At 41.2% G+C, this 22,588-nt stretch overlaps 1 protein-coding gene across 1 annotated transcript in view; it reads right to left on the bottom strand.

The window, feature by feature from the left end:
- LOC108495770 (protein kinase C alpha type-like) overlaps nt 1-22,588 on the bottom strand; it is a 78,695-nt gene that overhangs the window by 10,859 nt on the left and 45,248 nt on the right. The window contains exons 7-10 of the mRNA XM_017811815.1: nt 13,822-13,851; nt 3,400-3,543; nt 2,474-2,647; nt 1,458-1,549 (exon numbers count right to left, since the gene is read on the bottom strand). Of these exons, the coding sequence (XP_017667304.1) occupies nt 1,458-1,549; nt 2,474-2,647; nt 3,400-3,543; nt 13,822-13,851 (440 nt within the window). The remainder of the gene's footprint in view (nt 1-1,457; nt 1,550-2,473; nt 2,648-3,399; nt 3,544-13,821; nt 13,852-22,588) is intronic.

Genomic DNA, 22,588 nt, shown 5'->3' with positions numbered 1-22,588 from the left:
TAAAAGTATAAAAATATGTATTACGGGCAGATACTATAAAAGACATCTCACTTCGACTGGACCTTAACAGACACATTTTGAGTGTTTGACGATAAAATAATGCAGAATTTTTAAAAAAATAATATTGAAAATGTCTCCCTAGACAACAAAAAATGGTGTAGCTGGAGCACAGCATTTTTTTTTTTGGACCGATCTGACTCTGCTGCAAAGATCCTTATCTCTAATCACATATTGATGAATTCAGGATGCAGCTCAATGTACATTGCAATTCATATGGCATGAAATAATTTGCAGAAATAGTATTCCTTTACACAGGCTGTTAATGGATTAATTACATGAAGCTAATTAAAACGATTACCATATAAAATATAATTGCCGAGTGCAGTTAAAAGATATATAATATTGATGGCTGCTTGAAGCTGGTTGCTGTGGAAATTATATGCAAGAGGATTATTTAAAGATGAGATTAATTTTTAGGCTTAGCATAAGGGAGAGGAAGGCTGAGCTCTGCAACACTTGATCAGAGGTGTTGGTGAACACGTGTGCTGAAGATGCTGCACAGGCAGAAGCTGTCAGAAAGCACCACAGATTTTGTTAAGTGTTGGCAAGTTACATTAGCTGGGAGTCAAAGATGATCTGACACCATCTAGTTTTTCTTCAGGGAGTTGTTAAAATATTTTTCTGATTCTGAAATACTTATATTTAGAAGGCCTCTCATTTAAATGAGCCCTGGTTGCTTAAATCGAGATGAGAAGTTATTTTAACTGAATTCTTAAAACAGTTGGTCACCCTTGCTTTTAAAGTTTCTTTGGTAAATGATTCAAGGAACGCTAATAAGTGATGAGGAGATGTTATAAGCATGACTAACGTGGTACTGCTGGATCTATTCACACTTGAATGTGCTATAGATCATTATCAGCTGCTCAGTGATGTGCCAGATGTACAATTACCTAAAAGGGATCATGTACATAAACAACTTCTAATAATTTATTAACTCCTTACAAATATATCACAGAAATTCTTATAAGCTATAAATTGCATTTATCTTGTATAAACTTATTTATATTGCAGTGCTGAGTCTATTTGTGCTGCCTTTCCTTATAACACTAATTCAGACTGAAATGTTCCACTCACCTTTTTATTAATATTTGCTTTTAAAAACAACACCAGAATGCCAAGTAACAGCTTTAATTTCCTGCTGCCTGGCTTAAATTCTTGTCACTTTTCAAGTAGTGTGCTTTTGTTTGTGCTCTGTTTTGGAATAAAGGCACAGATACCTTTGGCCTATGTGTGCAAACATTTTTAACATGAACTTCAGCTTTTGGGCCTTAAAAGCACAATCAGAGAAGGCCAGCTTAGACTTCCTACTGAGCCTGGGAAGAGGAAGAAACCAAGTCCTCTTAGAGTATAAGATAATGAGGATGACATGATTTAAATATATGAATGTGAACACTCACACTGCTTGTGGCTCCTTAAATTTTCCTACTTGCTGGATGTGATACATGAGATCCCCACCATTCACATACTCCATGACAAAATACAGCCGGTCCTGGGACAAAGCAGTAAAGACACAGAGAAATACATTAGAGGAAATATATTAGATATTCATTGATCAGCAGAAAAAAAAAAAGTAACTGGTATGTTATTATAAAGCTTTTAGGATTATTAGGACTGGTTGTACATTCCTGCAAAATCGATAGATCGATAAATGGAAGTGGAAAGTTTTGTAAAACCTGCAGGAGTAAATGACTGAGGAGATCTGACAAGATTTGTCAATTTTAGTGGTGCACTTTTACATATTATTTGTCTACAATGGTCACATGAATTACACAAACATAGCTCTGTTTGAAAAATCAGTCTCTAATAAAAAACAAACAAACAAAATCAAAAGTAGTTGAAAATTCCTGCTCTGAGGCCATTTCTAAACCTTCTTAATAAGTTTTCCTTTGGAAGATGGGAGGTGTTAAAAAATATAGATTTTTTATTATTAAAAAGGTGATGGTTTCTTGTGATTATGTCTGCAAATTGGTTGCATTCAGGCCATTTTCTGCTCAGGGATTTGTAGACATTAAACAGAGTTTGAAAGTGCCTTTAACACCACAGACAATTGTGCTGTGAAAGCTGAGGGGATCTGGCTTTTTCACAGAATCCCAGAATCATTTAGGTTGGGAAATATCTCAAATCCTTAAAAGTATTTAGGAACCTTTGGGAAGGTGGGCTTAAGGCTCTGACTTAGAAACCACACAGGATGAAATTTAGGAATTATCACCCTGGTCGGCTGGAATGACTCAGAGGAAAAATCTTTAAACCTAATTTTTATATTTCAAATACAAGGGGTAATTACATGTGGTATTCCTTTCCTGTTTTCTACGCTATGATGTATAGGTTGGATGATAATAAATGTCATTGAAGTGCTAAAATCCACGATCATTTAGTCTGGAAAACACAGGGTGGGAAGAGAGAGCTCACGTACAACTGTCTGGAAACAGGAGTGAAGCTGTGTCAGGAACGGGGGTTTATCCTGCAGTGCCAGGACTCGTTTCTCAACCATTGTACATTCAACATCATCATCCTGGATCACCACATCTTTCTTCAGGATTTTGATTGCATACAGCTCCTCTGTCCCCTTCCTGTCTGCCAGCATCACCTGCACCGAGAGAAACAACGGGCTCAGAATCGTCCAAGCCAAGCCCCAAGATTTGTAGGGATGGCAATCCAGCTTTTCCTTTTATTGGTATGGACTAATCTGATCAAAACTCCAAAATTATGGTCACTACTCACCCGCTGCAACGAGCTGTACCATCATTTCAGGCACAGCCTGTGCCAAAACCCTCTGGTTGATCACAGGCACGTTGCTGAAGGGCTGATAAAATGTTAAGTCCCAGGGGACTTCTTCAGTAAAGGGCACTTTATCACAGAAGTGGTGTTCAAACAGACAGAAAAATAGCAGCCTGTTCCTTCAACTAATGGATTTCAAATATATACTATACACACTATTCCTGGTTTTTCCCCAATGTCCAGCCTTACCAATGTTGGTGACTTCCAGAACTGGCACAGTGACCTGGGTAGTAAAGCCAGAAAAGTAAACTTGATTTCCTTGAACCTGCCAAGAAGTGAGGATCTAAAAGTCAGCAACTGTTTCTCACATCTTGCCCAACAGTCTTTTATAATTTATTTTTACTTTTTCAAGAAAATTGCCAGTCAGGACTGAAGCCCTCTAGTCCTTAGGGAACCACCATGCTCCCTGTTAAGAGATCCTCCCTCAAAAATGCACATCCTTTTGACTCTGGCTTTTGCTTCTCAGGGAATTATTCATTCATTCCTCCTCAAGGTAAAAAGAAAAAACACAACAAAAAAAGAAAAAGGAACGGGAGTGGAATAATTATAAAGAATTCCTACCTTCCCAAAGCTCCCCTTTCCAAGAACCATGAGGAAGTTGAAATCTGTCAGCTTGACCCTGTCCAGATTGTTGGATGGCACACTTGAGCTCTTGTCTTCTGTTGAAGTAATGACTTTGTTACCAGCTGGCCCAAGTTTGGCTTTCTGAAGAACATACACACACATACACACACAGAAACAGGGAAGTAAGAAGAAGAACAGCCCAGTTTTCCTGGCGGGAGGGATCGCTGGGTGCAGGTTACAATTGGACCATGGCTGAGGTGGCATTCCCAGGAGAGAGGCTGCATAACAAAATGTGCACAGACACATCTTCAAAGACCCATCCCAACAACACTTCTGGCACTCTTGAGGGGGTTAAAGTAGGAAACTGTTCATGGATAACCAGATAAAGCAGATGTACTTATCTGGTTAAAAGAGCAAAACCAAAGCAAAGCCCAAAAACAAAGGGAAAAGAGATCACTTATTTTCATGCCAAAAGCAGCTTATCTGGTGCTTTTGTTTTGAAATACAAATAAAATAAAAAAAAAAGCTTTCCAAAAATACCATGCTATAATCTACACAGGGTATTTTAGGACTTAAACAATCTCTTCAATACATTCTCTTTTCAAATGTAATTCTTCAAGTCACTGCATAGCAAGAGTTAGGAAAATTTAGACATGCATTAAGAAAAATAACCTACATTAAAAATAACACAATGCATGAGAATTAATGCAGATGAACATGGCCACTGTCAAACCAGCAATACAATCAACTTTGATTTTCAATCAAGGGTTGATCTGGAAAAGGGAGGAAAGGGAATATTACATACAAGGGCTCTGCCTTGCTCAGACAGTCTGGTTTACAAAAGGTTGAACAATCTCAGTATTTCACATAAGACACCATGTAATTGCTCAAGTTGCATTTCAAATCTCGAAGTTAATAGAAGAGAAAAACGTAAGACTCACCAAAAGATAATGCAGGCTAAAAGATAATATCCCTTTTTTTTTTTTTTTTATCAAAATAATCCCATATACCAGCAGAAGCAAAGCCAAGAAGGTTTAATAATGCTTTGGGATATAAGTGCTTTCCCCATCTGTCTGTTGTTGGTCTGGTTAAGAACCTCTAACAGGGTTAATTTACTCTGTGCCATCGATGTGTGTTTGATATTTCAGGGTAACTACTTTTCTCACTGTGCTGCAAAAGGACAGTATTTGTATATTATCACTGGTTTACAGATAAAGAAAATTACAGAAATTAAAGTTTATTCAAAACCACACAATATATCACTCTAAAAGCCTGGCCTGGCAAACACCTTTGGCAGCCTCACTGGAAAGTGGAAGTTACAAACTTTGCCCTCCCCAGACAAGTTTAAAACCATAAGATTGAAGGGGATGACTCAATTCATGGACTGCAGCTCTCTACTCCTGCAGGCAGTAATGTCAAATGATCATCTGACAAAAAAAACATGTCACTGGAAAACCATATTCAGCTTGGATGACTCTTCCTGCAACTTTATGAGCACAGAAAATCTTATACCCTGCTACAGGAATAGGAATTTTGGAAGTTCAGATCTCTTTATTAAAAAAATTGTATTACAGCTTAGAATGTGGATTTTTTTTCCCGCCAATGTTATTATTTGTTTGCGTGAAAGCAGCACCTGGAGATGCTGATGAGCATCATGTGCTGTGCAAATGTTCAGGAAGAGCCAGTCCTGGGTGTCAGCCTAAATCCCTGAGTCTGCAAGGGATGATCCCATGGCAGATCCAGCTGCTGGGACAAATCCAGGGGCTGTGATGGAGCACTTTGGCAGGACAGAGGCCACAATACAAGATTAAGCCATAAACAAACAAGTTTAAAAAAAAAGAAAAATCCCAATATCTTTTCTTTGTACAAGATGAAGACATGGTTCAAAGCAGCAGCTTTGCTGGCCATGACTTTGTGATGCTCTGGCACGTGGGATCTCAGATAAAGATCTTGCTTTTGTGATACAAAAAGCAATTTCAATATCCGCCTTTTCACCAGGTACTGGAGATCCAAATCAGGCCTTGAATGGATAACAACCAGCTTTATGTCTCCTACTTTAAACCCACTGGGCAGGTCATTGGCAGCTTGTTCAAAAAATACAGAATTTGAAACAACAAATCACATTTTGTTCCAAGGCCATTTGCTTTCTCGGGTACAAACCTGCCGTGCAGGCAGGGAGTGCTCTCGGCAGCGCTGCAATCCCGGGCACCACGTGTTTCCAGCACACTTCCCAAAGGAAAGCATGGCAGGTTCACCAGCAGGCTCCTGTGCCTGCTGCTGGCCCCAGAGCTGGAGGCACTGAACTCACTTTTTTGGGATGGAGTTGTCAGGATCTGAAGGCAGGATCTTAAAATAATATTCAAGAACCCAGCCAAGGCCTCTCTGTATCTTTGCAAGGCAACACTTGAGATTCAACGAGCAACAGAGACATGCTCCTCTCACTTCTTTTAATCCTTTTTTAAATTAGATGTCACCCTCAATTTGACAATTTCTTTTTCCATATGGTGGATTTTTGAGGAGAACTCGGGATTCCTGCTGTTTGGTCAGGGGGGCTCTGTGCTGCCTGGTCCAGGCAGAAGGTCAGCACAGGCAGGAGCTGCTGGACTGTGCTGAGCTGTGAGTGACCCGTGGCAAGGGAAGGAGATGATCCTGTTTATCACACTGCACAAGCACTGGTGGGTGTAAAGAGAGAATCCTGCTGCAAACCTTGTGTAAGGAAGCCTGGGAACATGGAATGCCATGAAATGCTGGAGAACAACCAGGCTGACTCAATGAAAACACACGCCCCAGAGTGGGACTGCCTAATTAAATGACCTTGTTAAATGGTCACATCCTTATCAAAGGTCCTTATTCCCCTTCAGCCCGGCCACTGACCAGTTGCTTATGAGCATGCAAAATAGTTTTTCACATTTAGAATATGAATTCCTTTTACTGCTTTTTGGCTCAAGGTCCTAGTGAAAACACAGTGGGAATTTCCACACATTTCACTGAGCTCCACAATGAGCTTTGTATCTGAAACATCTTGACTATTGCAGAGGGAAAATGCCATGCAGCCAACACACTCTTCCAGATTGCCAGAGCAAAACCAGTTTTGCAGCTACAGAAGGGACATAAACTCAAATGATTCATAAAAGCTTATTGGAAAAGAGCAATGATATTTTGCCTTTCCTATCATGACTAAAATTGAAAATCGCAGAATCCTGCTTGAATCCCCCTTGAATCCCCCCCCCCTTATTTTTTATGGATATTAAAACTTGCTGAAGTTGAAGATGGCATCTCAGGCCCTGGATTAATTTTCAATTTACATTCCAACTGCTTGGCTTATTATTATCTTGGACAAACCCACAATATTGTTACAATGAAGCCAGCTTGCAGCAAACCAACCAGGAAAACAGAATGTTAAAGAGAAATTAGTCTGCACTGGGAGCAGAAAAGTTAATCTAAAAAGAAAACAAGACATGCACATCATCTTACTTCCTCTGGTTTGGACGCACCTTATCTCGGCCAGTTCTTTTACCCTGAAACCACAGGTGAGAAATAACGTATATATTCAGCCCAAATTCACTTCTCCACGGAGTGTTACAGATATTACAGTGTGTTACATTGGAGAGTCTCTTGGAATTTGGCATGTGCTTTTTGGAAAAGATATCTCAGGTTTTGCAGTAAAAATGCTTTCAATTTATATTTAATCTAAGAGTAACAATTATACACTTAATTAAATATGAAAAAAAATCTTTCCCAAACTTAATGAGAAGTGTGATGCAAAGAAGAAACAGAAGTGATTTAGGGAATAGGAATTCATCATTGCAGTGAATTTTTAATCACAATATATATTCTCATTGACTCTTTCCATAACTTTCTTTCTGATTTCTCACTGTGAAGGAACTCTAATAAACAATAAATCTGAACATTGGCTCTTCTGCCCTCCAGTTACATCTATATTAGAGAATCTTACGAATTACGAGCAAAAAGAGACCAAATTGTTAATTTTCCACATTAGCCAACAAACAATAAAACTTGTGAAGAATTTAAAAGAATATACACAATTCACTTTCCTACCCTGGGTCTCTGTGGTGTAATGAGCTACCTGACATGATGTTACTGCTTTAACACCTTGTATCACCCACCTGCACCACTTCTCCCCTGCTGCTGTTTGCAACACTCAGCTCGGTGAGATTGGATTTGTTCCCACAAGGAAAACGAACACCAGGAGCCAAACCTGCCCAAACTTGCAGCCACCCCCTGCCATCCCCCAAGCACAGCTCCAGGAGGGAGAAACCCACATCATCTCCCAGGAAGAGATAATCAAGCCAACAGGCTCTGTGTGCCGCTCACTAGGGGAGGTGTTTCTCGGTTGTCAGGGCAACTCGCTCTCAGAGAGTTCCCAGATGCCGACAGGATCATCCCTGGGACCAAATTTCCGAGAGGAGAAAGCGATAAATGAAAAGATATTTAACAGCAGTGCTGAATTCTCATCACGTGTGCAGAGGTGCAGCCACACCCAGCCCATCCCTCTGGGATTTGCTCCACTGACACCTGCCCAGGAGGGAAATCCAGAGCTTTGCTCCCCCAGCAGCAGAGTCGTCTGGAGACTCCCAGCTGTGCTCCACATGGGTACCAGCATCCCCTCCCCATCTTCAGAGCAGGTTCCACCCACCAGCCACTGCTCTGCCCCTGCAGTTGCATTCAGCTGGGAATAGTGAATGAATGATGGAGGAACAGAGCACAGAACTGCCCAGTCTCTGTTCCAAAACTCCCAGCTTTGACTGCTCGAGGGCCAGCATTCCAAGGACTGACTGCACAGGCTTTATCTTAGATGGTTTGGGTTGGAAGGGACTTTAAAGCTCATCTCATTCCACCCCCTGCCATGGGCAGGGACACCTTCCACTAGCCCAGGTTGCTCCAAGCCCCGTCCAACCTGGCCTTGGACACTTCCAGGGATGGGGCAGCCACAGCTTCTCTGGGTAAGCTATGTTACATCCCAAGAACTGAGATCTATGGAGCAGCCACGTCCCCTTGCTGTGATTTAATCCCTCTGCAAAATTTGAACAAAACCCCTGCTCCTCACACTGCAACAAGTTCTCATCAGTTCTTTGCTAGACCCCAACATGCTCTTCAAATGTCACTGGGTGATGGAAGCAGCCATCTCATTCTATCCCACCTTGAGCCAAGGTTTCTGCTCTTAATTCTTAAATGAACCCAAAGCCATTGCAGAGCAGCAGGTGACACTCTGCAAATCACTTCTAGAAATGGTAAAGTGAATAATGAGAAGCAGGGAAGGAACATTCCAGTTTCACTATTCCAGCCCAGGAAGCTGCAAGTGTGAAATTAATGCTCAGTTCTGCCTGTCACTACCTGGACACTGCACAAGAAGCATCAGAGCAGCTCAGAACTCAAACAAACCATAGAAGATGTCACTGACAGAACCAGCAAAGCTCATACCAGGGATGGAAAAACTGAAATAACAATTTATCCAAGTCCCAAGGGAGGACCCATTCAGGTTTCCAGTCATGTACAGTCAGTGGGGATTTTGATCAGTGGATTGAGGCGTTAGCAAGCCTTTAATAAAGTAAATAAATCCAATAAATCTCAAGTAAAAATCTGTAGGAAAACCCCTCCCATTCAGGGAAATTCTCTCTGTCATTGTGGCAGCTTGTTTCTTACATTATTGCATTTCCAATTCCATGTAATTATAGATGCTATGATGGACTATCAATTTCCTAGTTTATACAACTTAATTATTATCAGGATGCTGAGAATCTGAAACGAGCAGAGTCCATTTCTAAGCCCCAGCCAAGACCTAATACTTCATCAGACCGAAGTTTAATCTTAATACCATAACCTAATGCCAGCTTATAAATCATTAGCAGGGAGTTGTGTAGTCATGGAAACAACACAGAACAGAGAAAGTTAGAGCCTAAATTCCAGCTGATGGAGCAGCCCAGCAGCTCTGAGCAGAGAGGGGCTGGAACCAGCGTTATCTTGGTCCAACCCGAGCTCGTGTCCTCACTGTTCAAGCCAACAGAGGGAAGGAACTTCCTTGGCCAATTTTTTTCCTACTAAACCTGTGCTGAGCAATCTTGGGAGTTGCTTTTGCACTAAATTTTCCGTAAAACAGAACATGGACACAGTGTCTGGCTCTTGTGTTTCTCTCCCTGGCGTTACAAGTTCTCGCGAGGGCGGCGGCTTTTCCCATCACACGGTGCACTCTCATCCCTGTCACAACCAAATTAACTGATGAACTAAATCACAGAAATTAATGTATATACACATATTTATCCATATAAAAAGGAGCAGGAGGCTGGAGATGCCCACACAAGACATGGCAGTACACAAGACCCTCAGCAGGGATAGGTGATACCAGGGACACCATCAAGGATCCACGAGGTTTTCAGCCACGGATTCCTTGGTGGATTTACACTCCAGCAAGACTTCTCTGCAGCAAGGACAACACTGAGGAGATGTAAATAAGCAGAAAGCTGCTCATCTGCACTATTAGATTTTTCATGGTGGTCATGTCACTGTGGTGAGCTAAGACCTAATCAGTAAAAAGTGCAACCTATAAAAATGAAAATGCATTTTTGCTTCATTAGCTAAACTAGTTACTGAAAAAAATAGCTAGCAAAAAATTCCTATCATTCCCACTGCTAGGAAAAAGGCATGAAGGCAAAGGGGATGTTTCATAAAAATATAAATGGGGAGGGTGATAAAACTCTACCTGGGAGTTAAATATGGACTATTTTATGTCTTTAATTTACTTTTCTCCTCATTTCCTCTCCTGTTTCCCTTAAACTTGTGTCATATTTACCCTTTTGGTTAATAACAGTAAATTTATTGAAATTATTTGCCTGAAAAAATGAATGTTATCAAAACAGCTTTTAATTTACTGAGTTTATATATTTCTAAATATACACATACAAAACGTGGATGATTTCCTTCCTTTCAGGCCTTTTGCTGGAGCCAGCTCAGCTCTGGGAGCTTTTCTCTGTTCTTTGCTGACCTCTTGTGGTTTCTAGCTCTGAGGAGAAATTGTTACTTCATGACATTCAACATTGTTACTTCAGATAAAGGCAAAAAGAGAATCTGAAAGGACAAGACAACAGTTTAATACACCACTGAGCATCCCAACAGACTTTGTTTGGGGGGGTTTATAATCAATTTTCCAATTGATTCAGTATTTTTTTAAACTTTTTGGTGTCGCTGGATAGAAGTTAAAACTATATGAAATACTTGAATAGGTGATTTCAAAAAAATTCCCGAATTTGCCAAGCAAAAAATTGGGGTAAACATATCCCTTAGAAAATGTAGACAACTAATTCGAATGACTATGAAAGACAGTCACTGGAAAAAGGATATATCTATCCTAAGATAGGAATTTGAGGGGATATTGCCCTGGACAATGAATAGATCTGCCTGTGAGCCGTGAAATCTTGAGAGGGAAGAGTTTCCAGTCCCCATTTGGCACTGTCAACATGTTTAATCTGTTTAATAATCCTGTGGCCACCTGAGTCCACTCTGTTTTCTGCCTTTATTGCCAAACACGCTCTGCCCTGCAACAGAGCGGTGCCTAACGAGGAGAAATGTAATTAAAGAGGCTGCCTAGGAATAATATTCAAGAATTCTTGCAGAAGTATCCTGTGGTAGTGCTAATAAAAACCCCAAACAGCAAATAGGATGCTACAACAGCAAATCCCTAAGTGTCAAAAAAGGAATTGCTTTTATATATGCTCCTTCATTTTTTAATTATGCAAATTACTGCTAGTTTTCAATCTTGAGTGTGGAATTTGCTTTTAAGCATAAAACTCATCTCAATATGGGCAAAGAATAATAAAATTCTGTTCTATAATAATTTTTAAGGACTTTCTACCTAATCCTAGAGCAAATCCCTGCAATCAACCCCCCCCAGGCATGCAAAGCTGCAGACCAGGACTGATTTTAAAGCCTTGGGAATTGTGTATCCAGATCTTAAGGTGCTATGAAACCATTTATCACACACAAACACACACACCCAAAAAGATGAAGGTGTTTTCTGCACACGATGTTGAGAAATAATCTATTTAAATATACACTTTGCAGCGGAACAACAGCAGGATAAATGTGTGATCCTTCCCAGCATCTGATTATTCCATAACCAAGTTTTTCCGTGCTGCCTGACCTCGCTCTCAGCAGCCCCAGCTCTGCTATGACGTTATAAAATCAGTTTTGCACGTTTTACAAGTTTCTAGCTCAGAACTGCAGTGTTATCCTGGGGAACACAGCCTTCCTCCTTCAGCTGCTCCTGCTGCTTCCTTTCAATTCTGATCCTGTGCACTTGGGCACACAAGCTCCCAGCAGCCCCACATAAAGGGATTACCTCCAGCATCATTCCCAATCATTCCCAGAGCCCTGTGATGGTCCCGCAGGAGGCAGTGACGCCTCTGAACTGAGGTCAGCACTGCCAAGTCACTGCCAGCCCCAAGGAGAGGAGAGATTTGGGATGATCATAGAATCATAGAATCAGCTGGGTTGGAAGGGACCTCCAAGATCATCAAGTCCAGCCCTTGATCCAACATCACTGTGGTTCCCAGCCCATGGCACTGATGCCACATCCAGTCTGTCCTTAAAAACCTCCAGGGACAGAGAATCCACCACTTCCCTGGGCAGCCCATTCCAATGGCTGATTACTCTCTCTGTAAAGAAATTCTTCCTAATATCCAACCTAAACCTCCCCTGGCACAGCTGAAGACCCAGCCCTCTTGTCTTACTGATGGTTGCCTGGGAAAAGAGACCAAACCCTACCTGGCTCCCCCCTCCTGTCAGGGAGTTGCGGAGAGTGAGGAGGTCTCCCCTGAGCCTCCTCTTCCCCAGGCTGAACAGCCCCAGCTCCCTCAGCCTCTTCTTGTAGTGATTCAGTGAGAAAAGACACATCACAAACAAGGAAGCTTTTTTTCCTCCACCCCCTCCATGAAAAAACCTGAATTCTTGAGCGTCCCCATCAGAACAGAGAGCCAGCTTGCTCTGTTGGAATTCATGTTTATAATTCACCAGCACTAAACATGAATTTTTGGGAAGCAGCAGCTGTAGGAAACTCCTCAGCCCTTTCTTTTGGGTGCTTTCCTGTGGTGGAAACATGAATGGACAAGGACTTCTGTCAGTTTATATCAGTGCACTTCAAGGCCCGGTTTTTACAAATGAAGTGACAAAACTTCATATTTATTCCAAATGCATTTTCTCCTTTAAAAACACACTTAAACAGAGAAAATTCCAACTTCCCAGCATGAAACAAGTTTCACCAATGAAACCCCCATGCAGTTTTATTCTCAAATAAGAAAAGGTATAAAGGATTGAGGAAGGACAGTCCTCTTCTGCACAGGCCTTTCTGAGATGGAGATATCAGATAAAGAATCAAGGTTAAGAAAAAGTGTTACTGATTGCATGACAAATGATTATTGCATTAGGAAATATTTGGCAGTGACAAATGGTCTTATTTTTGGATTTTTCTGGTTCAGTATTAGAATATTTGTTAAAATCATGCATTAATAATATAAACAATTCTTCAAACATAACATTTGTTTTTTAAATTAAGTATTTTAAGCTTCGAGCTGTAACATGTAAACTGCTCTAGGTCAACTTCAGCTGTAAAAATACTATTTGAAGATGACAATGGCTTCAATAATCTTAGATTAAAACAGTTACAGCTCAGGAGCTTCAAATTTTAATTCAAATTGTAACTTAACCAATGTATAAAACTTCAAGTGTGATTTGTGTCAGTGACCTTTGTCGTAATAAAGCAAGATAATTTCTCAGAGATACATGCAAATATAAAGTCCACACATGTATGTTCTCAATGCTGAGATGTAACTTTTATGGCAATAACAGAGTGATGTGGTGATTAGTGAAAAAAGCAAAATGGGAAGTTAACAGGTGAATTGGTATCTCAGGTATCAGAGCATCTGTGCACATGATAATATAATAATCTCTTATGATATAGCATACTCCAAATAACATAGAGCAATAGATGTAGTATGTTATACCATAAACCATGCATGCTGTAGTATGCAAATTTATCTATTTAAATATACAGTGACCACGAGCATTATTTGATCTGTGAAAGTCATTTAAAGTTCCATGAATGTCTTTCAAATTAAAGATGCACCATTTTCCATTTTCCATGAGAAGGTGGCATTCATTTAACTCATTCCTTCAAAAAGAAAGGCACACTGCATCTGCTCAGGTTGGATGACTGCTTTTTGGTAGTAAAATCTTAATCTGGGGAGTATTTTGTGACAAATCCATTTTTTTTTTAAAGAAAACCTTTAGCTGGGAGAAAAACAAGTGCATCCTTAAAACATGCTGAGGATGAAACTGAACTTAATAAACTTCAAACATCAGTCAAGAGGGTTGTGTGAAGAGAAAGGTGCAGGAGAACACCAAAACTACCTTGAAGAAGTGGATATTTACATGACAGTCCTGGAAGAGACAGGAAAGGGAGAAACACTGCCTGGTTAGTAAGGGCTGGCACAGCAAAGCAACCACAATTAGTAGCAGGATAAACAAATACAGACACAGCAGCGGGAATACAAAATGGACACATCTGTTAAGCACAGAAAAACCACACAAAAAAAAATAAATCGGTGTTAATTACCCTGCCAGGGAGGAGCAGGGACAAGCACAGTGAGGGACAGGTCCTCACACAGCTGCTCCTCAGCTTTGGGCACATCCTCCCCCCTCATGCACGGGACATTCCTTGGGGAAACACTCCAGGTGTGTCCAGCTGTGGGGAGCCTGGGCTTCACCAGCTGGTGAGCTCTGACAGGGCCACAGCACTAAAGGGTTTCTTGATTTTTTTTTTTTTTGCCTTGTTCTGCAACACACATTTAACCTTTACAAAAGGGATAAGGAAATCCCTCCCACCGATATGATTTTTTACATATATTCTTCACCTGAAATCACAACACGCTGCCTGAGAAAAGCCTTAGGGAAATCAGAGGCTGATCCGAACAGAGAGCAGAGATTTATGCCATCTAGTTAAGAAATGTCAAGTTTTCTAGTTTGAGCTCTGGTGAGTGGATGGGAAACCTCCAGATAACTGCATATGGGAATTCCCCATGCCAAACTATAGTACAGAACAGATGGAGTCATCTAACAGCATCTCTATAATGCTGCAAACTATTCTCTAATGATTAAATATGCACAATTTAAAAATAGGAATGAGTGCCATGGCCAAAAAAAGCAGCTCTTCTTTTTATATCTCTATATGCATAATGAGAGTGGATTGATGTGCCAGTGATATTTTGGCTGGTCATGATTTCAGTGTAGCTTAGTGTCTGTTTCCTGAAAAGTAAATTTAATCTTGTAGTTCACAATTTGAAGTGTCAGCAACATTATTTCCCTTTTTCATGTCACCTTCCCTGACCTGCCTGAAGTTACAGTTATTGCTTCAAAATGGGAGTTATATTGGTTAGATACAGATTGGAAGAGATCATATCTTTTATTTATTAAAAAAAAAGAGCAAAGTAACTGTAGTATAAGAGCTCTGGGGCAAAAACATTGCCATCCTTCAAAAACTTCAAAGAAATGTTTCCTTCACAGCCCTTATAATACTTTACAGAGAGACCTGGAGAACTTAACCCACAAATTAACAAAATCATAAGCTCCTCTACAGTTTGGTTTATTTTGTTTTGTTGGTTTTTTTTTTTAATGAAAAATTAGTTAATTTAATTAGAAAACTCATTGGGTTCTTCAGAAGCTACTGAAACAGTTCCTGGAGTCTTCTGCTATGGCCCTGGCTGTGCAACTGCAACATTTTCACCCAGCCTCCAGCTCAGAATCAAGACAGCTCTAGGATGTTCTGGCCACTGATTAAAGGAAAGAAAGAAAATGTCCTTTTGACCTAAAGTTGCTGTGAATATCAGGAAAATGTCAGATTAATCAAGACAGTCCTGGCCTTCTCCTTTCTAATAAAGCAGCCAGAAACTGCTTTAAAAACTAAAACTAAAGGGAGTGTTGAAGATCTAAGAAATGCAGGACCTGCAGTGAAACAACTGAAATGATGTATTGGTGTTGAGAAAGGAAATGATAAATAAATGAAAGAGGTTTCTTTAGCATTAGACTATAACAGCAACAGAACTCATCAGAAAGCTTTAATTGTGCCTTGAAATCTGGGGACATTTTCAGGTTCTGTTTAACACCAGCTGTGCAGCCACAAAGAGAGGCCTGGTGGTGTAAATCCATGGGAGCTCTGTATGCACAAATCCAGACTGGGAGAGGGCACTGCTTTGCAAATTCACGTCTGCACAAGGATTAACACACAAGTTTAGTCAAACAAAGCGCTGCTCTGCATCCTGGAGGAGCTCAGCAGCAGAAATATCTGCAGTTCCTGAGTCACTGGAGAGCTCCTGGGTATTTATAACCGAGCCCGATGGCCAAGCTCCACATCCTCCCTGTTCTTATATTTCAAATGATAAGGCACTTTAAAAGACATTTTCTTTAGGATCATCCTAATAGTTATGTTTAGAAGCACTGAGATGTCACCCAAATGTCACCACTGACTGAGCACTTCCAGTGCTCAGATTCGAAATCCACCCTGTTCTGGACTCTGCTCCCTCACCTTACATTGCAGGCTGGAAAAGGACACAACAGGTCCAGCTTCTGTACAGCCTCCACCAGCATTTCCATGGGTCAAGGTAGTTGAAATCTTGAGCACAAACACCACTCAGAGGTGGCCTGGGTGGTGGATGTGCATTTGTGTCCCCAGGGAAGCACCATCAGAATGGTCCCACATGGATCCCCCCAGTGGGAACAGCAGCCTCTCTCAGAAACCAAGGGAACAATTTCGTTCCTCTGAAACCCACCCAGAGCTACACTAGAGGAAGTAATTAGAACAAAAGAAGATGTCTGATATGTGAAGATTACGCACCAGGAGGACCATTGCACGTCTTCCCCAAAGAGGCTTTAAAATGAAGATTTTAGGAGCGGCAACAACGTGCTCGGATCACTCCGATTCCCAAAGCAGTGACTCACACTGCTCCCATCACTCAAGACACCTTGTGCTCAGTAAATGTGTCCACGTGTCAGGATTACAGCTGCTCTGGCCTTTGTTTAATTTAAAAAAAATCATTTGAATGGACCATAACTGCTTTATTTTTAATAACATTTCCCGTGTTGGTGATGTGAAAAGAAAGGAACAGAGAGAATAACTCACCAGCCTACTTTTAAACCAGTATTATTCTATTATTATTCTATCAAGAAGTGCTTTACTAAGCAGGAAAAGAAAAAAAAGGCTTGACCAAACTGAAATAACTTTCTACAATAGAAGTTATACAATTCACACATTTCTTTTCCTCTAATACAAAAAAAACCCCAAGGAATGATGCTCTAAACAGCAAAAGCATCTTACTGCCCAAACCACAACCTGGTAGAAAAAAATACCATAAGGTTGCATTATTTCAATATCCTGCTTTTTTCTTTGCCTAGTAAAATACTGCAAGAAGAAAATAAGTATCTAACAAAGAGTAGATGCTGCAGTCGGAAGATTTGCTAGTTTGGGTCCATGGAGCCACCTGGGACTGTTGGGAGTTCCCATGGCAACCTCAGCACGGACAATTATGGAGCAGCTACAATTATTCTGAGGGAGTTGCATTTTGAGATGGCCACAAATAATCCCATTCCAGAGAGAAAATTCACAACCAAAGGTTAAAACCAACTGAAAAATAGTGACAGATTTTCTCCTGCCTCCACTTCCTACAGGAGTATATTTTTATCTCCAAATATTAATAATGATGTATCACGTATAAATCACTGAGGACAGATTTGATAACTGCTAAATGAGCAGATAATGGATTTGTAAGTTCTAGTGAGAGGTGAGATCCAGAAAATACGTAGATTGAATAAAATTTGTTGTGTAGAAAACACTGCACTGCATCCCTGCATAACACACCTCACTTTCTATATAATGCACAAGTTCATACAGATAACACATTGTACATAATAAGAAAAATCCTGGCAATAAAATCAAAAAGGTAAAAAAGCACTATCCTCTTCGACTCTTTCTTTTCCAAATTTGGTCCCATTTGTTGGATAGGGCAGAAGTTGGGTGTTAATTTTTCAGCTGATTCAGAGGTGGCAGAATGGGCAATGAGGAAACTTCTCATGACAAACAGGTTTCTTCTGTTCATTTACAGATGTAAGCAAAGAGAATTTTTGAATCTATTATTATTTATTTATAATCTTGCATGGCTATTTTATGGTAGATTTACACTGAATAAATGACTTAAAGAATCTGTGCCAGAAGGTCCAGCAAGCGAAGCAGCATATCCATGAGATTTGTGTGGCTAATAACCACATTTAAATAAGAAGTCTGGGTGGTTACAGTGATATGTTAAGAAGGATGTGATGGGATTGTGTAAAGAGTTTGAAACCAGTGAGAGCTTGAGGCCAAGTCTCAAGGCTGTCTGTTGAAATCTAGATGCAGGCAGATATTTTTAAAATTCTGATTTAAATGGGAGGTTGTAGCGATTGAAGCATGGACACCCTTGCTGGTCACAATCGTTTATTATTTATTTCAAGCCTCTGTTTATAGAGGAATTAGTTTCATTTCTGCTCTGTGAGCAAAGCAAAGCATCTTCAACCTATCAACAAGCAATACTCGGCCCTATAAATGCACATAAAATGCACAGTATGCACATTTCTACCCATCAACAACTAATGCCCATCTTTACACCTATCAGCTTCCAACACGCTTTCTTCTTTTCTTCAATCATCTTCATCTGGGTCACACGACCTTTGGCTCCAGGCACATTGCAGACACTTCCTCTCACCTTCTGCCACATTTTCTTCCGTTCTGGCAACGTCCTCTGCTTCGGTAACCCTTTAAGTTCTGCTCTGGTCCACGATCCTCCACATCTCACTGAATCTACATGAGTTAGTAAGGCACTTGTTGCTAAGCTGGTAGCATTAGCTTCCTTTGCAAGCCAGCAGCCAAGTTTATTTAGAGAGGTTAAAGCATGTGCCTGCTATAAGGCTAGAAAAGAATCTTTGCAGTTGGTTCCAGAACTGAACATTTGAGTCACAATTTGTGGAAAATTGGCTTATTGATCTTTTGCCTCTGCTGAGTGGAGTTCTGTTCAAGGGTAGTTTATTAGGGTGAAATAGTGTTAGTTGCCCAAAAGCACAGGGACCCCTCACCGCTTTTCCAGGATTGCTCTTCCATACTCGTTGCCCAAAAATCAAGAATAAATCAGGTAACCTTATTGGCTTATTGCCAGGGACAAACCCTGGCTAAGTGTTTCATTACACCATAAAGAAGCACTTGCATAAATCCCTATGGGAGAGATGTGAAGCTCGGGTTGATTCGCGCGAGGACCTGTGAAAAAATTAAGATAGAAACATGTTGTAGCGTGTAAAGTTCCCAAGATCCCTAATCCTTGTGGCTCAAGGAGCATGGTTGGGAAATCGTTCATTCTGTACAGTTGATTCTGGTACCACGTGAATCTCAGCCCTTTGTTGGCTTGACACCAGTGCTTTGGCTGCTTGATTTTGGGTTTGCTACAGTTACCTCGTCCCATTTGGTCGTACAGTGATTCCCAACAGGGTGTGTTGCTGTTAAAACCATTTTCAAGAGACATTTCCAATCATGAGGAACCAACACATAAGAAGTACTTAACACTTCTAAAAAGGAGTACACACGGGGTGAGGAGATACTGCTTTCTCTTACTAGCTACTGTAAATCCTTTATCATCTCATAAGACAGGTTATGATATGTAGGAGGTTGTTGTCGATATATAACAGGACAGGCAGTTACAAATTCCCAGTCACCCGCTGCTAAAGCCTTTTCTCTGCGTTCGTCCCATTTGTTTCCATAAATATTTCTGTGCCCATTCTGGGTTTTAATGAAAGGAGATAATTTTTGTTCCGGTTTGTCTAATCCCGGATCAGAAGAGTCGTCGGAGTCAATGTCAGATTCCTCTTTCGGGAGGGTGGAAAGGCACGTTTGTGGGAGTTTGGGCAGCTTGCAGCCGCTTTTCTCCTCAAAGGGTTACTCTGCACTCTTAGTTTTGTCCTCTGTCACAGGAGGAGCAGGGGGGTTAGAGTCCAGAGCTGCAACAGCTTCTGTCTCTTTTTGAGCTGCTTTTAAAGTAGCCATCAGCATACCCCATGTAGTTAGTTAAGTGTTTGCAAGCTGCAGAGTCCCCAAGTCCAGCTTGCTCACAGAGCATACATCAACTCGTTGCCAAGTTTCTATTTGGAAAGTCCCATCTCTTGGAAAATCAGGTAGGTGTAAAAAAATCCAGTCTAAAAGTGTCATTAATTTATGTCCGGACACTTCTCGGTTTTGCTTTCGCATAAGGCAATGAAAAGCATCCAAGCTTTGTTTCTGTTCCTGGGATATTTTCCCCCCATCTTTCCCAGCTGCTCACCTGCCTTGCTCTCCTGCTTGCAGTTGGGAGATCGCTATGGATGAACGTCTTCTTTCCTGAAGTTTTGCTGAAAAGTCCCTGGGACCTCCTGATGGCCCTCCTAAGAATGTGGGGAGGGGTGTTGAGTTTTTTTTTTTCTTCTCTCCTCAGAAACGGTGGCATTTATTTCACTTTTGCCTTAACTCAGGCAAGGCGTGTGTTGGAAAGGCTCCGAGGTCGTTTTGTTCTCAGCCTGGTCATCGGGCTTTTTTCTGGCCCTGGCTTGCCTGTGCCCTGTTCTGCCCCCAGCCTGGATCTGCTCGGATTTCCTCGGAGAGGCTTGACCCATCTGCAGAGGAACTGTTTGGGGACGAGGTCGCCCTTTCCCTCCTCCGCTCCCGTGTTTGGCAGCGGTTTGTGCCCATCGATGCAAAGGGGGAAATCCCGGCCACAGTCAGCCACAGACAGCGTGAGTTTTCGCGAGAAGAACCCCTTTTCCCCCTTTTCTTTTTCCCCTTCTCGTTGTGTGTGTGGGAATCTCCATTTTTCGGCTCCTCCGGTGCACCGGGGCCCTCACGCAGCGACCGCCAGAGCTCAACACACCCCCTGCCCACCGTGGTTAAAATTGTGCCAAAAAGCAGAAAGTACCAAATTGCTTCCTTTTGAAGGGGATTTTTAGGTACAGGATTATTGTTTGGTTGGGTTTTTTGTGTTCTTTTGTTGTTCTGCCAATACACATATATATCCTTTAATAAAGGGCTGTTATTTTTTTTTTCTTTCTCCAGACTTCCTCGATTGAAACCTCTTAGTTTCAGATTTACAGGTGCTTAGAGGGAGGAGTTTGGTCTTCCTCATAACTCATCCTCCTTAGCAAAACACTTCAGTCTCATTAAACTGAGACATCTATCTATAATTTTAATGTTCCTGACAAACTCACTCCCCCAGCAAAATGGCAGTCAAGATCTGCGATCCTCTTCCTGCAAGGCTTCAATGCTGATTTTAGAACAGTGGCAATATTTATTTAGATGATGTCATTAAATCCCAAATAGCAGCATATTTCTCAGTGCTATCTACTTGTTCCTTAGTACAGGGCACCTAAAATAAAATGCCTATGTAAGCCAGAATATAAATGATAACAGAAGTAAGATAAAAGATGATTGGAGTCAGCACCACTTATGTGCCACACCAGAATAGCTAATAAGTTAAATACCACCATTCAGACATCTGTGCTGCTAATTTTTAGAAGCCATCACAGTGATGCCCCTTGAAAACAAGTAAGAATTTTTCTTGGAGGGTCCTGCTTCCCTCTGCCCCTTCTCAGGGTGGTAAATTTTACAAGAGGGCAAATGGGTGAACCTGAATCCTTTTGCCATGTAACACTGCATTATCCCAGCCTCGGTCTCCTCATAATTACAGAGTTTGTTCACACTCATTTATCATCACTATGGTTTAAAACTGTTCATTGTGCACCTTGGGAAATCACATTCCTGGAGACACCATGTTCACTGAAGACCTATTCCCTTCCCTTGATTAATTCAGTCACTCAAACAGCAACAACCAGGCTACTCCCAGAACAGGGAGAGCCTCAAATACACAGTGCTGAGGCTGAACTAATTAGACTTTGAGACAGACTAATTATTTCTGAGGCAGAGCTGCCCCTATGTGAAGCTGCTGTTTCTGGGACCAGGTCCAGTAGCTTTACCCGATGCAACCTCTCAGGATTTCTCCTCCACTTCATTGCAGGACACAGATAAACCCTGACTGTTTCTCCTGCAACCAATGTATTTACTGTAGCATGAAGAAAAAAGCCTAAGAGGTTGTAAATTCAATATGCAAACACATTGCATATAATATCTGACCTTTTTAAGTGGACAATTTTAGTGACTTGTCTTCGTGCTGTCTCTGACCTGAGAAAAACCAAGTAGATTTCTATACCTGTATCACCAATATTTAAACACCAGTTCCAGGCTCTGTATAATGCACAGGGGCATGGAAGGGGTGGACAGAATTACTTTTGAAGCTATTCTTCATAGGGAGGATAAAAAATAAATATGATCTTGAACAGCAAATGACCTAGTGCAGCAAAATAAAATCACACCGGGTCAGATCACAATTGTGATCCTTTCCAGAAAGGAAAATGGAATGGAGATTGAAATACTTCTCAAATGTATAACAAAAATCATAGTTCATGCTGCAGACAGGAATATGGGAGCTGATCCAAATGCGTTCACAAGAAATTGCTGCACCTTTTCTTTTTCTTCCTTGAAAGTTGCACATGTGCTGTTTTTCCTCACTTTCTCGGGTTAACCCATCTTTTATAATAACAATGGAGAATTCTGCCTGATGGTGAACATAAAAAATTGCCATTTCAGGTTGAAAGGAGCAGGCGTGTTTGTTTATGCACAACAGGTACATTAATCACGTTCTGGATAAACAGCCTGGCTGGGGCTGGAAATGTCCAACCAGGAAAAGGGAACCAACAGTGCAGGTTGGGATATTTCAAATTCATTACTGTGTGAGCAGCTGGAAGAGCAGCCAAGGGAGATGAGCTGAATCCAGCACAGCCATCAGCAAACCCCCTCCCTCCCCAGGCTGTACCTGCCCTGTTCCTGGGGTTTGTGGTCAGCAAATACTTAGCTGAAGTCTCAGCTGTAGTTGTCACAAGAGGCTGAGTTGCTGGCTGAGTGTGATCATTAAGGAATTACTCCTTTGTATGGTACAATGAGACTGTGCTTGTGGCTACCAACCCCTCCAGTTGGCACCACAGAAGGCAGGACACTGTGGAAAGCATTGCTTTTCTCTGGATTCTC

Source organism: Lepidothrix coronata, unplaced genomic scaffold (genome assembly GCF_001604755.1).
Source record: "Lepidothrix coronata isolate B3197 unplaced genomic scaffold, Lepidothrix_coronata-1.0 Scaffold34, whole genome shotgun sequence".
Taxonomy (NCBI): Eukaryota; Metazoa; Chordata; class Aves; order Passeriformes; family Pipridae; genus Lepidothrix; species Lepidothrix coronata.
Note: the sequence above shows the minus strand (reverse complement) of the source record. Positions and strands in the feature narration are given on the sequence as shown.